Source organism: Strix aluco, chromosome 16 (assembly GCF_031877795.1).
Source record: "Strix aluco isolate bStrAlu1 chromosome 16, bStrAlu1.hap1, whole genome shotgun sequence".
Taxonomy (NCBI): domain Eukaryota; kingdom Metazoa; phylum Chordata; class Aves; order Strigiformes; family Strigidae; genus Strix; species Strix aluco.
The window spans coordinates 6,484,301-6,503,005 of record NC_133946.1 but is presented as its reverse complement, the minus strand read 5'-3'; the positions used below and the strand labels follow the sequence as shown (position 1 = coordinate 6,503,005).

Genomic DNA, 18,705 nt, shown 5'->3' with positions numbered 1-18,705 from the left:
GGGAATACAAATATACATCTCAGGTATTTATAATTTGTCAGAAAACGCACTTACCCTCCAGAACATAAGTGCTATGAGCTACAGATAATGGCATTCATCACAGCTGATTTTAAGTACAAGTACTACTGTGCTGTTTATTTAGGCATCATGCTAACATGACCGTGTAACTGTCAGTTTGGAAATACGTGATGGCATTCTAGCAGGAATGCATTTTCCACAGTTTTAGTAACCTTCACATATTGAGAAGGGGACTGAAATGCATAATTCTCAGAACACTGGCGTAACTATAGATAGTAGTAAGGGCTTCACAATGTTTATTTTTTTCTTCATAAATTTATGCTCTCATTAGACTAAGAAAGTACAAAGAATAACCTCAGCTGGCTTTATCTGTCCTGAGCATCCAGAGCAGTCCAGCTCCCGCTGAAGAAACAAGGAGAACTAGCAGCCTAGCTGGTTTAAAGCAGGCTCTGTCTAGTCCCAGCAACATCCTGCTCAGTATTTTCAGATTCTCCTTGCTTTGTAGGCAGATTCTTCAGCCTTTGCTACTTTCTTTTTTTTTTTTGTAAAGAAATATTTTAGATTTTTCAAGTAGATTACTAGATTAGTACTTAATTAGAAAAGCTCTCAACAGGAATGGAGATGAATGTGATACCAGCAGACCTGTGAAGGACATACAGCCCCATTTGCCAGGAGCAGATGATAAAATATGCTTGTAAGTACAACGAATAGCTTACAGGCAATAAAGGGATTAATTCCTTTTAGATAGGAAAGCTTCCTTATATTTTAATTAAACAGAGCAATAAAAAAAACTCAGTGCATTTCTAAAATGCACATTCTTTGATAGAGGCACATGTATATCAAGCAGACCTGGGAGTTATAATGCAAAAAACAACAGTACAACATCTTTTTCCTCTGTTTCCCCCACTATATTTGCCATCACTTTGCCTGCCCCTGGTATTGCCAAAATTGTTAGTGCTTCTACTTTCTTTAAAGAACTCAAATAAAAATACAGCTACAAAGTGCATCTACAACCCCTACACCAACCCCTGCACATTATTTCTCTAAACCTCTGTGGAGTACTTAAAAGATTTTTGCTAATACCTTTGGTTCCTTAATTCTGTTTTCCTGTGAGGTTGCTTTAAGTGCATAAGGTACTGGCTTATTTAATTACTTGAACTTTTTATTTATCACTTCTCCTAGCTCCTGATATAAAGTCCAGAAGTATTTATCATATTTCTTTCCTGTTTATTCTTAAAAATATAGAATTTTTGCTTCAATTTCTTGTCAGAAATTCTGCCATGAAGGAACATCTGTAACTGAAATATTAACCACTAGGTTAATACCATTAGACTGAGAAGACCAATGGTTATATGTGTGTTTATACAGAAATAAGTTTATTGTATGCATTTATCTATAGTGATTTTATATTACTTTATCTTTTCTGATCAAATAGTCTGCCTTTCAATAACCACTGGAAGTTCACAATCTGTTCCTCTGTGCTTGTATACAATGGATTCTTCAGTGCCTATACAGTAAGCAATGTCAGTGATTCATTCACACACAGCACAAAGAAAATCTGTCCCACTGCCAGCAACAAACTTGTCACGAGTTTTCGGTCATAGCTTATCTGGCAAAAAAAGTTAGCAAGAGGAAAATTTATTCAGTCATTGCTACTAATACACTGTGAAACTGTTTTAATTGATGAATGTTAGAGATGCCTTATCTCTGGGTCAGGATTCCATTAGCTGCTCATTGAATCCAACGCAGAAGAGCAACAAAATGTATTTGCAAATGGGACTGTGATAGCTGATACAGGCAATTGCTCAAAGTTATGCAGTTACTTGAAGAAAATCTACATTCATAGTTAGCAGATAGCCTAGTCACAACAAAAGAAGTAATAAACAGATGAACAGGTTGTATTTCATCTTTTCATATGACACATCTCTGAATCTGAACTTTGTTTAATCTTGGTTTACTGTGAAAAAAGCCTGTGCTGAATGAAAAGGGATGGGCAATTCAGGGAAACTTTAAAAAAAAAAAAGCCCATGTAGAAGTGTGCAAAGAAGTGGAATAGTCTTGATAATTTAACACTAGGAGAGAAACCTTTTAGCTTTAAGAATGCCTTTAAATTCAATGGCTAATAATTGTGCATAATTCAGAAGAAAGCTTATATGAAAGCTCAGGTTTATTATTTGTAAACTGCTTTGCACATGAAATGATCAATGTGGGGCTATGGAATACCTCATCACTGAAGAAATGTGAATAGGATAAGGAGTAAATCTTTCGTGATTGTAAGGCAGCATGCTTGTACTAGCTGACAGCTTGGCCTAAGTTGTCGCTGATCCAGCGTGAGTGTGTTATCTGTAGAGAGAAGAGAGCTGTTCTCTCCTCATGCTTTGTGCTGCAAGTTGTGTCCTTGCTCCTGCCATTCAGTGCTCCTCAGGGAGGGCCGATAACCAAAGGAAACCTGCTCCCCCCTGTTCTTACAAGGGTAGGAATATAAAAGTTGAGTGTGGTCCTTTCTGAAATTTAGCAGTTTTAGTCTGTCAAATGCTGACAGAATATTCCTGGAGAAACACTGCAGTAGACGCTCAGGTGTGTATTGCGTGCCTTTCCAATGCTTTTCCTTTAACCGGTGCCCCTCTGTGTTTTGTGCCTTGGGGTGTATGACACCAGTATGAAGAAATAAAACCTTTTTTATTAAATCTAGTTTCACAACACAGGGCCCTGATGTTTTGCACCATATCTATATACATCTTTAAATGCTCTCCCTACTAAAAGAAGTGTAATCAAAATCCACCATACCTATTAAATTTTGAGAATGCTATTCTTCGCTCACAGATTTTCCCATGGAGGAAGGGAACACTAGTATGTGTTTTTAGAAGTCCAAGTCTTGCCCTTATGCTCATTATTTACTGAGGAAATCTGTTAAAAAATTATTACAGCCCTCAAGATTTTTTTTCTTGTTGAGAACGCAGTTTGCAATGTTCCTTTGCCATCTACTCCACAGCCCTTTGAATGTAAGGCATTCCTTGAGTAATTTATGCTAAAAACAGAAATAGTCTGGCAGCATTTGGTAGCATGTTATAAACAATCAAAACTACAGGTGTGTTTTACCCACATGGAAGCTTTACCTTTCTGACACTTTATTCCTTTATTTTAAAAATTCAGTGAGATTTCCAGTTGGTTTAGAATATCTACAACTGATGGGGTCTTATATTGTGGTTTTGGATAATTTTCTGATTTTAGACTTATTCTGAAGATGCATTAGAACTGCAGGGTCCTTGAATGTAGTCCTTTCTTGGTAGCACATGTTGCAGAAACACAGTTCAACTTCCCAGCCTATTTGTATCAATATCTATGCTGATTCATATCAATATTCCTCTGTTAGGTGACTGGTTATTTCTTTATTAATAATAAAGATCCAAGTCAGAATACCACATGATTCTTCCAACTCTCAAGTAATCGTGCAGGTTCAGGTCTCAGTGGGAAGAGTGGAAAAACTGTTACATTTCTGACACTGATCATCTCAAAGTTGTGGGCACAGAAGAAGCAACACTTGATTTGTCTGTACTTGAGATCACTTTATAGCCACTGTTGTTTCCCTTTGAAAGTTTAACAGCAGATATTTAGTATCTTTAGCATGTCACAGTCATCAGTTTTTACAGAGTTTAGCCAATTGTTTTCCGTTGTTTATTAATTTTAAATTGCTGTACTATTGAATGAATACCAAAGGCATGCAGGATGATACAGTGACTATATAGAGTACTGTACAAATGAATTATTTACATGTTGGCATCGTCTGCTCTCCAGTAAATTACAGATGCCAGAGTACAGAGCCCTGGAGTACTTCTAGCTCAGTACTTGAGCTAGAATTTGAGCTCAGTTGTGCAAATGTTAACCTTGAGGGAACCAACTGCCTTCCTCTCAGTTTCCAGTGGTGAATGTAACATCATAGTTTGGACTATCGTGAAGTTTAGCACAGCTGTAGTTCCAAGTTATGAGACATTTTAAAAAAATACATGTGATTTGGTGATTCTATGGTTGATCTTCCTTTGTGTTTCTGTCATGAGGTGGCAGGGGACTGGCCTAGAACTGCAAAGATAGAAAGAAACGGTTAATGTCTAACTCCCACTGCAAATCAAGTGGGAGAAAAAAAGTGAAAAAACATCTCAGATATATGATATCAGGATTAGACTAACCTCAGTAGAGTTGCATAAAATTGTTTCAATGTGAATTTAGAGCCCAAAATAGCAGAAGCACATCAGCTGGCTTTTGTTTGAAGTAATCTACAAAACAAAGTTACTGACTTGCATAAAAATTTTGTTGGAAGGCAGTAAAGTGATTACGTAAGTGCTAAAAGCAGTTAAAATTATTAAAGTGACCCTTCCTCCTCAAACAATAACATTGTGACTAGGTATTTACAGTATATTCAGTGTACTATATCACACATGCTCATCTGAGATCTCCAATCACAGCAAGAATGTAAACTGGAGTTCACTTGCCATCCTGATTCATATCTGTTCCCATCCTTATATTTTAAATGCAGGTAAAGTCTCAGAAAGACTAAAATGTATTCACTCACTTGACATGTTTAGGGCCTAAAAGAATACTTGTATTGGTTTGGAGATGGAATTATTTCTGTATTTTACCACAATATTCTTAATTTTGTTGGACTGCTATTTCACTTACTGTCCCTGTGTGGGGTAAGCCATGTAAAATGCAGCATGGGCAACTGAATGAAACAAAGTTCTGTTCCTGTTATTCCCACTTATTATGTGATCCTGCAGTTTGCCAGGATCTGTTTTCTCATCTGTGAAATGAGGGGCACTGTCTACTGCAAAAGACGGTAGGAGAGCTATTATGAGCATGCTGATTGTTATCAGGTCCACACTTTTTCATTGTTTCAAATAAGCTTCAATTTATGATGTGACAAGCAAGAATTAAAAATAGGGAGAGGAGATGGAGGCAACCTCTCACGTGAATAACTCTATCTGGTGGTGTTAGTGACAAGCAGACACATTATCAAAATATACTCTATTTGTTCTTTTTTACTTATAATTTTCTCTAATGCCTTCTTTTTTAATATTACACTTGTTGCCTTTTTCCTTATATGCTTTCTGACATCTTGTCCTTAATTTCTGGGTTGGGGGGGAGTGGTTTGGGTTTGGGGGGGGGCGGTATTGTTTGGTTTTGTTTTTTTAATGAGCAGCACTGGGTGATGAATTTTTATCTACTCTAAGGTTCTGATTTGCATAGGTCAGTCAGATAGTGCTCTAGATCTCTCTGTAATCCTTCAGCTACGTGACTGCTAAATTGCTTATGAATCTGGGTTGGTCTTTGCAGGTGACAATACAAGTAGGTAGAAAGTATAATATCCAGAAATGGAGTGAGTGTTCTGGTGGCACTGAGAGGAGCTGTAGGGGATTCTGCAGTCTCCAGTTACTTACTCAGGACTATTGTCTTCAAGGTGCTCTGGGGAAAAATATTTTAAAATCTGTTGTTTATCCTCAGAAAGATCTCCTGGAAATAAAGTTCATGTAATACGTTGCCAGTCATAGAAGACCCTGAAAGTAATGCTGAAGTTTACTTTCTCTTTTTTGGATTTCAAAAATGTACTCAGAAATACAATTTGAAGGACACTTTTGTTAGTGTAAGGCAGCAAAACATAGTAGAGCTATTCCTGCCTTTTAAAAACATGTCAGAAAAATATTGATATCTAAGTGCTTCGTATTGTGTCTGTAGCATGAATAATATTCCACAGAACTGATCTTTTGAATAATTATGGGTCATAAAAAGTAGATATAACTGTTACTATGTCCAAACCCAGTTATTTCTCAAGGTGCCCCCAATTCTTTTGCTTGACTTAGAGAAACAGCAAATTAAAAATGTATAATTGAAATACAAATGATTAATGATACAGATGCTATAAGTTTAGTACTAAGTCCTTTAACAGCACAATAATTCAAGAAAGTCTTGATGTGCTACGTGACAGACCCAGTCATATTTTTAGGCCAGCTGCATAGAGCCTTCAGTAATAAATGTAATTCTTTCCTTGGCCATTTTGGAGGTTTTTGTACTTTTCCTTTTATCTAAGTAATATAGGTTTAGGTTTATTGAGTGCAATAAAGTGCCTTGAAAGCAGTTTAGCAATGATATTTTTATCCTCTTAAATATATCCAACGACATATACACGCCTATACGATATAAATAAAAGTTTTAGGATCCACTTCTCTTGAGGTATTTATGGAAAGGCTGTCTGTGGACCTTAACAACACACTATTGGATGAATTATAAAAATGTCTGCAGCATAGCTTTATGGTAACCTAGTGACCTAACTGTAGTGCCATGAGATCTGAACTCAGGACTGAAATCCTGTAGTACTACACAAACATTTTCTTTAAAATCTGTGACAGAATATGAAATTAATCTATGGGAAATCTCTGAACAGAAAGGTCATAGAAAAAGGCTGCATTTGGGGATTAAAAAAAGTAGAGGCAAGGGATGTCTTAAAGGAGTCCCACAGTTTTTTTGTAAGGCACTGAGCCTGCTTCCACTGAAATTGCAACAGTGGCACCTAGGAGTTTGCAGGACCAAACCCCTAAGTTATCAACAGCTTTCCCACAGCAGTCAGCTGGCCTCAAAATACGTAATATGTATGCAGGTCACGCTTCACTACATCATTAGAGGCAGCACTGGCCTTCAGAAAATGTTTGTATCATTAGCCCAGTTGACTTCAAAGAAAGCAAATTGTATAGCAATAAAGCATTTCTCTCACCTGTAAAAGTCAGGCTTAACAAAAGCTACGTCTACAGATGGAATAGAAGAGAGCTAATAGGACTTGCTAAACTTCCTAACTGGATTATATGAAGAGTAATTTAGTTTTTGTTTTTTAAGGCACAATCTTTCATATATTGGTATACACTCATAAAATAGATGTTTTTCAAATTATATTTTTCTCCTCTTTACATGTCAGCCAAATGATTAAAGTGAGACAGAAGCTGTAGACAGCTGTGGGAACACCTACCTGGTTGCAAACAAAATCCCAACAGATAATCATATAAAGCAAATATTTTGCCAATTCCACTGGCTCCTCTTATGGAATGCAATGTCTCTTGTTGATGATAATACTGAAATCTTGTATTGCTTTTTACTGAGAAGATGTAATTTCCATTTCCATGGGCTCATTTTACAGATTATGATGTATATACAAATTTTAGCCTGGTATTTATGTTAGCATACTTTCTTTAAGTTTGCTATATGAATAACAATTTTGAATATTTTTAGCAGAGGAAGACCTGTTTGGTTTTGGCAGAATGTAAGCCAAGTGTCCTTTAAATTCACTTAGCAATTGTGTCCTCTACTAAAATAGAGTGCATAAACAATAGGCTAAATTACTACAGGTAATAAATGAGACATTATGTAGACTCATGATGCTGAATATGTTGCATTTTTCATTGAATTAGCATAAAATTACTGGGCACAGGTGCTTTTGTAATTGGGACTCATTTGGAAAGCGTTAGTGTTTAGTGACCCTCAAAGTTGAATAGCTGATTTTTGCGGTGTTATGATGCGGTGCCATTTCGAGTAATGTCAGAATGCCATCTGTCCTCACATTTCAGTAGTTTTTCTTACATTACAAAAGATTTCTGTATTTATTTGGCTGAAGATATCACTTCTGTTTTCTGCAGAAAATTCAACTGTCTTTTTCATTAAGAATCTTTTTGTAACTGCACAAGTTATCATCACCCAAAAGTGTATGACGGTAGAATTGCCCTGTACACAGAAAACAGTTGAACACCTTCCATAGTAAACTATTCATAAATTTCAGACTTATACAGGTTAGTTCTCTTATCACTGGAATCAAGCTACACTTCAAATGATTTTTTTTTTTTTTTTTTTTTTGGTTTAGTTTGGGTTTAAGTCATAAGGAGGCATACTGCAAAAAAAAGCATGCTAGAAAAGCCTGGTACCCAGAACGGTCTTATAGAGCAAATTTAGCTTGTCAGATTGTCCTCAAACTGAAATTTTACTGGGTTGTTATTATTGGGTCTTATATAGATCTAATGGGAATGATGAAAGATTTTCATGGCTGTAAGAGCCTTAAGGAAATGCTGTCTGATTAGTTCTAGACTTTGGGTTGTTGTTTGGCTGGTTGTGATTTTCTCCACCCTAATAATGTGAAAGATGACTAAAATTTGTCTAAGCATAAGCTGTTTAGGACCAACAACGTTTTGTGGGGAGGTGGTATATGGAGGTATTCACAGCTCTAGCTATAGTAACGGATGTAAATGGCAATACACCAATTTATTAAAGCTTAAAATACCTTTATTGTTCTAACATTCGTTCTAATTTTTTTCATACAAAAGATCATAGTAATAGAGGAATGAAGCATGAAACAAGAGAACATTGAATTGCTAAGGTGAACCAGTAGAGACTAGAAGTTGTGGGTAATCAAATAGCTTTTAATGCTCCACTCTCAGATTATTACACGTTTACACAAACTCAAAAAGTATCAGTGTCAATCCTATTGTTCCATCCTCTGCAAAGAGGGGAGTAGAACTGACATTCTTTTCTCTGCTTTATTTCTATTTAGAGCACTTGATAACCTTGGCATTATAAACATTTACTTTGGAAACTTCTGTGTAGGCTATTCAAGACATGTACAGCTTTAGAACAGAACAAGTCCTTCAGAATGAATAGTTTATTTGATTAATTTTTCTGTTTTTTCCTGTAAGCCATCATGAGCCATCTACAAGTAGGTTTTTTCTTGCTACTGTTACTGTTATTCTTAGGAAATAGTCTAAGACATAAGAGCCATTCAACTCCTGTTAAAATAAAAAAAAACCCACCGGGAAGTTGCTTCCCTGCTGTCCTTTGTGTGAGTGAACATCTACTCTGTTAACCACAGAGTATTTGAAAATATAAAATGGGTACTGTCAAAAAAACCTCCAAACGCAACACAAAAGAATAATTCATGCTCTAGAGAACTTGCAGTGACCTTCAAATCTGAACATCAGCAAGTATAATAACAGTTTGTTCAACATTAACTCTGTCTTCTGGAAGAAAACAGGAAAATACATACAAAAAAGAACAAACCTGTCACTTGAACTGTTGTGAAATGTTATGAAATGATCAGATTGTTTTTTCCTTAAATACTGGAAACATATCTTTTAATATCATAGTTTATTGAATTTTCTTTTTATCTTGTCAATTAGGAAGAATAAGAACCAGGGCGTTAGCATGACCTGATTAAAAAAAAATATTTTTTAATTAGACTGGTAATATTTCATCTCAATCTTGTTCTATCTCTTTCTTCTCTCACACTTGCGCACACTCATACACACGCATGCAATTATATCCAAATTAATATATTACTTATATTGAGATTATATATCATGCTATATATTAGATACTATAAATTATATATCATTATATATGCACATGTGGGCCATGTGTGCACCACACACTACTTAGAACTACTTAGATTCTTTTATGGTGGTCATTACGGTCCAAATCATATTTTAATCATTAAATGTTTAGCCTCACTAGGTTACAAAATTGTGTGATATATGGGGTTCTCTCTACTGTTTAATTTTCCTGAACAGCCTGCCTAACAGCTGACTTCAATAATTCCAGTTTTTCATTGTCTCTCATGTTTCATACAAACATATGCATGTCTGTTATGTGACAAGGAGACAGTGATGTTTTGTCCTCAGTTTAATATAGACCATTATTTATGGGCTTCATAAGGTCAGTACAAAGAAGAGTATACCTAAATTAACAGAAAACAAAACTTAGGTAGTTTTAGCTCTGTCTTGCATAATCTTAACAGAATTTTGTTTTGTTTACTTTTGCTTAATCTTCTCAAAGCAGGTGACAGATATCCTCTACCTTGTTTGCAGTTAAATATAAGTGAATACGTCATTTTGACTGTGTTGAAAACTGAGGTACAAAGAATCATCACAGAGCTCTTCTTATTGATCCTGATTGCATATATTTTCATGAGGGTTTTTTCACCCTCAACTGCATGGAAATATAAATAAGAAACTACAGTTTCTACAAGGAAGTGAGGCAACTGAAAATGTTGGTTTAAGGTTCTACTAGAAAACATATATTTAAATTATCTGAAATATGCAACGCTTTGAAAATAAGCTGTACTAGAAAAATACAACAGAATTCAGAGCACAGTGATAAACAGATGTGGCTTCTTTTTGTTTGTGCATAGATAGGTATTTCAGGAATTGCTTTAAACTGGCATCCACTGCCTATCTAGATGTCCTAGAATAGCTCTCCAGTGATTTCTATAGCTGGGCACTCATCTCCTGCAAGTCCTGCCTCCTTTACCAGCTCCTTGCAGCTGTCTTGGAGGCATTTGTGTATCAACTTAAACACAAGATGTCTGAGCACAGCTAATGGAATTCCATTCCATACTGTAAATGCAAATACATTTAGAATATTACCAGAGGAAGGTGACCTGTTATTATTTGCATCTTCTCTTTCTTATCTTTAAGCACATTTGTGAGTTAGCTACACATTGTGCTGGACTCCCCAGGAGAGGGTGCTTTGCTTTGGTCTCTGACAGTAGACTATCATCCCCTAGCTCTCTGGGCTTCAGGGAGCACTTTACTGGCTCTCATGTAGAAAGGATGTTCAATTAGAGATGAGTTCCACTGGTTTGAGGTGGTTAGTAACTAGTTTTTTCCAAGAAGATTAACTTCAGCTGGAAGTATTGTGTTGTAGGAAATACTACAGTGTTTGAAAACTTCAAGATATCTTCCCTAGCTCATGACAAATGAGACTTTTTTAATTGTTTTTTTTTTTTCTCCTTTTAAAGTATTTTTTCCAAGAGAGGAAGGACCCCAGAACACTTAACAAAGAAAAATTTTAAAACAATAATGTGCATATTATGTGCAACATAATGCACTGCAGGGAGGTGGCCGCATGTGTGCGGTAAAATTCTACACTTTTAGTGATGTTATGAAACAGATGATTCGGGAAATTAACGTCTAAATAAGTCATCTATCATCCCAAATGATTTATTGGAAAGAACAAGTCCTTTCCGTCTGATGGATGTTCAGCCATTTGAGGTTATTGTGAATGTTCGTCTCAGAGAAATTCCATTACAACCAACACAAATGCATGTGAAATGTGAAGAAAAGAAAATGTGGTCTTTTGGTATCCATGTTAAATATGTCCTAACATTTGTCACTTCTAATGGGAGTGAGGTTGTCCTAGATTACTTGCAAAATGTCTGATTGTGGTGCTCAATGCTCATTGTTGGCATAATGTGTACCAGTAAGCAGCTGTTTTCCTCCCTAAAGATATTTCAATATAGTGCAAATTAAAAATTAAAAAAAAATCAAGGGCAATTCTATTTACTTAAGAAACAACAGAAGTTTAAAGATCTGGTACGTTGTAGGATTCGCAGTCCTTTGAGAATAATTGCACTATATAAATGTAACTGTAGATGTGCATTAAATACAAACAAAAACTGAGCTATGCCTTTCCCACTTATTGTTGAATAATATTGGTTGTGCAATAGAGAAAAGCTAGTTACCTCTACTGTAAATACAAATATATGTATATACATACAGAATGACCATCACTGTCATAGAAATACATAGGATGATTACTGTTGTTAGAATTGGACCTCTCATTTATTTCTGCATGTGAGTTAAACTGGAAGATTTTAAAGTCAGGATATAAACAAATGCAATACAACAGTTTCCTTTATACAGTACATAGTTATTAATACATATTTATCTGTGGTATCTGTTGTGGAAATATATAATAGATACTCAGTTACTTTAAAATGTCTGAAATTTTTAGGGCTAGGAGGGTGAGTCAAAAGTCTGTCATGCAATCCAAAATGCCACTGTGAACTTCTGTAATTGCAAATGGTGCTACTCAAAAAAGATGGGGAAAGGAAAAGGTGATAGGATTGACACCTTTTTCTTGACTGAAATAAATATGTGATGCATTATGTGGCAGTTGGCCTGTGTGCACATGTGATATACAGACAAAGTCCCTGCTTTCCAGGAGCAGTCAGACAGAACTGACTTTGGAAAGGAGATATTTCTGGCTCTTGCACTATGCACCTTGCCCAGAAAAGCTCTGACAACTTCATCCATCTGCTACATACAAAACTGCTCTACTTTTTCACAGTAAGTGCTACAAATCCTTGAGCAATTTTGGATTTCCTAGACATGACAATAAGCCATTTCCATCCCAAAGGACTAAAACATCTCCCGGGAGAATACAAACTGTTGGAGCGCTCTGAGAAACAGGGATGACTCAGGTGTTGGTTGTTTCCTATTTGTAGCCCCTTCGCAGACCACCTGTTGAGTAACCTCAGTGTAGGCAGGTAGACAGAAGCAACCCCCAGCCCAGGGGAGTCTCTGAGATTGGCCTCACTCAGTGTGCCAGACGGATGCCGTGCAGTGCAGCCAGGCACAGCGGGCATGCCAAAGACAGGCAAGCAAGTCTTTGCTGTAGGTAGTTTTTCAATGTTTGTAAATTGGGCCATTGAAGCTTTCAGTAGCAAAAAATGTATTTCTGGGCAAACTCCAATGATTTCTGCATTTAAAGTTTATCAAAACAGGCTATGAATATGCATATCAGGGCATTGCCCATCATTAGAGAAAAATCATCATGGATGGCACTCTTATAACTGTTGTTTTGGGGTTTTTTTTTTAGCCTTTGGGTATCATGAACACTGTGCCAGAATTTGCTTAGTTTGTTTGCTTACATTCAAAATGCTGTGCACTCTTCTTGTTAGATCAATATGAGTATCCTTAAATATTTTTTTTAACGTGGAAATTGAATATCACTAGAAACCCTTACTGTAGAAACGAGTAATCTGTGACGGTCTAAGTAACAGGAAATAAATGCATTGATGAAACCCATATTTGTGTTGGCAGGTCATCTGGCAAGCAATCCCTGTCAATAGCACTCTGGCATCTCACGTGAACAAATGCTGACTAGAGAATAGGAGCTGTGCAGTCATCCCAAAAAGCCATATAGAAAGAAGAAAGATCTGATAAGACTATTTCTAATACAGGAAAGAATTGAACTACATATCAAAGTCAAAAAACCTTTTGAAAGACAGAATTCAGTTGACCTAATGTTGCAGTTTTATTTAGCAGTTAAGATGAAGATATTATAATAACAGTCCATGCTTTGAGATGAAAATTTGTTTGATATTAGAAATGAAAAAAATATAAAGCATAACCGCAGGAAATTTCAAAGGTATGAAGCAGAATTAGGTTCTGTCACTTATTCCAGTGCAGACTTTGGAAGAGAAGTCAAAGAAATAATGAGTTTGGCTTGCTTCTCTGTCAGAAGTACTCTGCAAGTTCTGCTACAAGCAAAGCACACATGAACAGAGTCTATTTTCATCTGCAGGCATCGACCTTAATGCATTGTAAACAATTGTATTTATTTCAAGTATCTGAAATGCAAAGCTTGGTTTTTAGTCAAGCTGGTAAGGTCTCACCAGGAAGATGCTATAATTTCTAAATTATTTCTAAGAGAAAAAGATAAAAGAGGTGATGATCCTTGAAAAAAATGTTCATGTGCAAAATGCTGTATTGAATAGCTTTGAGGAGGGTTCAGAAAGCTTTAAGCAAATTGGGAAGGAGTTCAGAAACTGTTTCCAAACCGTTTCACTCTGAAATACTTCATAGCATTTGTATTAGGTAAGCTGTCAGTCTAGTAAATAGGCTTCATTCAGATAATAGCATATTCATTTTTTAAGAGGAGAGATTGTTTTTAATAACAAAGGATCTTGTTTGCAAAGTCTACCTCAAAGACTCCCACATCATCAGCAAGCAGATCAGCCTTCAAAAATATTTATTTTGATTTTGATTTTTTTTTTTTTTTCCCCCCCCACGTAAGAAGTCAGTCTTGGTCTCAAAATATTATAGGTTAAAAGTATGTACATAAGATGCAAGAAAGCCCTGTGTCATTCTGGCCATAAGGACCTGGCAAGACACCTTCTTGCCCTCTGTTCTGCTGTCCTTCTTTGGCTGCTGTGAGAAGTGTGGTTGTTTTTTAAACTAGAACTCAAGACATGCAGATCAGTGTCAGTTTAGGATAACAGTATGAAAAACAATTGGGGATGATGGTTGTGCAATAGCTGAAGGGATGTGATGTTTATCAATTAGAAACCAGATGGGCAATGAAGCAGACCTGTCACTGCTCCCTTGCTTGGATGGTGTCTGAGCAGTGCAGCTGTGGCAAGTGAGTTTTAAAGGCTGTTCCATAATCCGATCCTACTGGTTAAGGCAATCATACCAAAATTGAAACACCTCAAAAAAATCTTGTATTTTGTTTTGGGAGAAAAAAGAAGAGAAAGACTTCTAGGATACAATATTGGACTTGACTATTCTCAATATTAAAGAGGATGAGAATTGACAATTTTACTGTCTTCTACTTTCCTAGAGGTAGGAAATGCTGTAAACATTTGAAAATATGACACCGGGCAAGTGCTTTCTTGATGACAGCCTCACCTAAATATCCCAAACCTCGCCTTGTTCTGTAGACATGAGTACAACATGCTGAGAAATCAGATATATATGCTGCATGTATAATCTGCTAAGCTAAAATCTTGACCAGGAATCGAATTCTGAAACTAGAGGCACTATGCACAGACGTTTATTCTCCTGAATTAAGAAGGCTGCAAGCTGGCTTGTTTTCCTGGCATCCCATGTGGATTTAATGGTTCAAGTAGTCAAGAAATCAGGTGAATGTGTGTACTCTCTATCATTCACTGTATATGTATGCCTCTCTTAGTCAATGGGAAGAAATTCAAATTTTCAGAGCTGTAATAATTCTTTCAGTCCAAAGAGGCAAATCACTCAATACAGCTATGAAATGGCAAAACAATAATTTATATTGATCTTCTCGGTTTGTTCACCTCCTCATCACTTTTTCCGGTAGTCAATTGCTCTATAAAAGTAACAGTTCCTCACTGAAGAGCTGTTAAACAGAGACTATATTGCAAATAGTAACCTGTAATCTTTGTTTTTTCCTGTTCTCTGTCATTTTTGAAAACCTTGTATTCATTAGTAATTCAGTGCAGTATAAGTGTCATGAGGAAAGGATGGTTCAAGCTTTCAGAACTGGTGTTTGAAGTTCTAACTTTTCTTTGCAGAGAAATTAGTTTGATTTTTTCCCCACACCCATTCCTCTGAAGAGTTTCTAGATGCTTGCAGACTATTTGATGGAAACCAGATCCCTAAGGATAGTTACAAACTCTTTATGATCTGAAACTTAAAACAAAAAGAGAGGCTCATCAATTCTATTTTAAAATTTTTATTATTTTCTGGGGTTATATTGTATCAGAATAAGATTACATTTCATTTTGGGTTGGGGGGTGTGTTTGGGCTTGGGGTTTTGTTTGGTTTTTAGCAAAGGTATATTTTGGAAACACTTAAATCTTGCACAATTTACATTCCCTCCATGAATTTCAGTGGTCTTTGAATTAGATGCTGGAAGATGAATGCTTTTTACATGAATAATGCTGCAGAACTAAGAATAACAAGGTGGTGGTCATAGCAATCCTCTCATGACTATCAGCAAATTATGATCCATCCAGTTGTTCTAGTTACTTTATGTCTCAGGAGAGTATGCAGTTGTAATGCACAAGCAGTGATACATATGTCAGGGTATCCAGTTAATTTAGCAATATATTTTCCAGATTTTATGGATCATTTCTTTTTGAAATAATTCCTTGTGAAGCTATTAAGGTAAATTAAAAAATACTGAGGTATGAATATAGTGCAAGCTGTGTGTAAAAGAAGCATTGCATATTCTTCCTGTTCATGGCTCTTTGAATCTTAAAAGTTGCAGGTAATAATAGAAAAACATGCTAAAACAGCCAGTGTTTCAGTGGAAGACAATTCATTGCTTATATAAACTGATAGCCTGGATTGTAGAGCAACTGCCCCATGTAGCAGTCTGTTTTGAGTGTATGGCAGTAACTGAGAGGCACAAAATGGAACACGTTTTGCCAGCTCACAATGATGTGAAGTCCCATCTGGGAGGCTGTGGACAGCTGAAGTAAGCTAAAGCAGTTCATAAACAGCTTCAACTCAGGTTCTGAATCTTTCACAGAATTCACAAGACGCAGAGAAATATGAGTTCTGAAAATGCTTTTTTTTCCTTCTTTACCCCACCCCATCCAAATGTTTACACAAAAAAAAATGTTATTTAACTTGTACTTCCATTATGATTTTAGTAACATACAAAACGATAAACCATCAAGTCACCTTGATGTCATCAGTTTTCAAATAGAAAGTCCTGATTAGTTATATGGAAGTAATGCTTTACAAGCAAGTGCTTTAATGAGGATGTATATTAAAACACTCCCTTTATAAAATTTTCTGAAAATGCAGCCTACAGTAGTTAACAGTTTGCAATATCTGACCTCTTGGTTTTATGTCATTATCCTGATTTTTCAAATGTGACTTATTTGAAATTTTATCTATATTAACGATTTATTTTATTTTCTTTTTTAATTTGCTATGTCCAGCGAAATGCTTCAGCAGAGAAAGAGAATCTTCACGTGGCCTCGGGAAAGGAAGAGAATCAGAGCGTCCAGGAGTGTGATTCTCAAGATGTAAGAAAGCTAGCTCACCTAGACACCAGGGTCTAATCTAGATTGTATTAAAACATTAATGCCTTAGGTGATTATTGATGTGACTCTTTTCCTAGACAAGCTGGTACATATATTTTATAAGCCTGCTATATTCTGCATTAAAGTGCTGAGGAGCAAATGCTCTTCACTGTCAATCTATGCAGGCATACTCTCTGGGTTTCTTGTAAAGACTACTTGATAGAACTTATAGAGCTGTTACAGGAAAAGCAGCAGAGGAAAAGATGTGATTTGATGTTTAACTGTCTCAAGAATGGGCCTGTTCCTGGGTGAAGAGTTGTTTACATATTGTTTCCCCTAATAATCAGGCACAGTTGTCACAGATGCTTCATTTGATAAAAAACCTTCGGGGAGATGTAAGAGGTGCCAACATAAAAGTTGAAAGTATATAATTTTGTCCACTGCCAGTGTAGGAAAGCTGCAGGCTGTGTTTTTCTGATGACGTGTCTGATAGAAAGCTAAATCTGCTGCTGTTACTGAGGCAAAACTCTCATTCACACAGCATGGTGGGAGCTGTTACCAGAAATCCCAAATGCTTCTATTAGGGCTGCAATTATAATGATACAAATAAAACAGGAAAAAAACAGAAAGAATGCGAGACAAAATGTGTTGAGAGAGTGTATTGTCTGCTCAATAGTCCAAAAAGTATAGTGCTACCTTGATGAATTTGCAGGTGAAATACAGACTACAGAAGGAAAAAGTCTCTCACAATTGCTTTTGAATGAACTGCTGAACACATTGCCTTCCTCCAGATATAACAGTCCTGTGGAAGTAACTGGGTAGCTTCCTGTTAGTGAGCACAGCAATGTGTAGCAATATGAAGCAAAGTTTGGAAAACAAATCTCAGATAATTCAGTATCCAACAAATTGGAAAAATCTGTATATATTATCCATTCATTACAAATATGTTACCAGTTTTATTAATCATCAGTTATAAGTAACTTCCCCTCTGCCACATTCTCCAGAGCAGGACAGAGACAAGGAGAAATTGTGTATCCAGGAGAAGAGTCCATAATTTGCAGTTGTGCACCTTTCTTAATGCCTAAAGATGAAGGAATCTTCATTTCTTACTAATAAAAATTGAAGGAGGAGAAGAAAGAGTAAGATATAAAATTCTGAATTTGAAGTGAACTCCATTTAGGTTATGACTGGAGATTGGCAGCCACCTGGGAAAGTTGTGGAAAGTTCGATGGAATATAGGTTACTTTAGGTAGAGGCTGAATTTATTTAGGCTGAATATTTGTAGAAAGAGGTTCAAGCAACTTTTTTTTTACAGAAGTGAATACATTAAAGCAGGGAGTAAAACACAAAGTTGTTAAAGCAATTCACAAATCAAGAGAATATTTAATTTTTGTATCAAATAATGCAATGAAAGACACCTAAAGGATGTACTTTTCCATAAAATCAAGGAGTTAGTTATTTTGATTAAAGTGTGGTAGTGTCTTTTTGTGCTTGTAACAACTAGTATTTTGTTTTCCTGTTGTTCAAGTTGAAACTTTTTTTTCTTTGTCCTACACACACTGTCCATCTGAATATGGACTGCATGGGACACAATAACCGTGCAGATGACGACAATGGGTTAGCAACCTCTTCCCACCTTTTATTATTACCTTTTTTTGTCTTATGTTAATAAATACATATTTATCTAGAGACAAGGAAGAATTCCAATTAATTAATTCGAGAAATGAATTAAAAATGTCTCTTTGCACAATTAGCCCTCATATGATGACTTTAGAGATACCACCTTAAATCCTGAAAGAACTAGAAGTAGTTTATTTTCCTAGAGGTTCGTATTACTTCAATAGTACAAAGCTGTGATTTGTACCTGTGAACAATATCACATCAAGAAAATTCCAGACTGGGGAATACTCTAGAGTTTTTCTCATAATTTTATCATTATTTGGTTGTGTGTGTTTTTATCAGAAGTTTTTGCAGCTGCTAAACTCCCAATGAGGGAAGTATAGCCTGGATGACAGGTTCTCCTGTGCCATTTTTTTAAGAAAAATAAATGAAGGTTGAGCACATGATAAAAGACCACGACCTTA

General features: G+C 36.1%; 1 protein-coding gene across 1 annotated transcript in view; it reads left to right on the top strand.

Moving 5' to 3' along the window:
- Positions 1-18,705, top strand: part of LUZP2 (leucine zipper protein 2) — a 197,091-nt gene that overhangs the window by 168,274 nt on the left and 10,112 nt on the right. Inside the window, exon 10 of the mRNA XM_074841934.1 lies at positions 16,538-16,624. Coding sequence (XP_074698035.1) covers positions 16,538-16,624 — 87 coding nt within the window. The remainder of the gene's footprint in view (positions 1-16,537; positions 16,625-18,705) is intronic.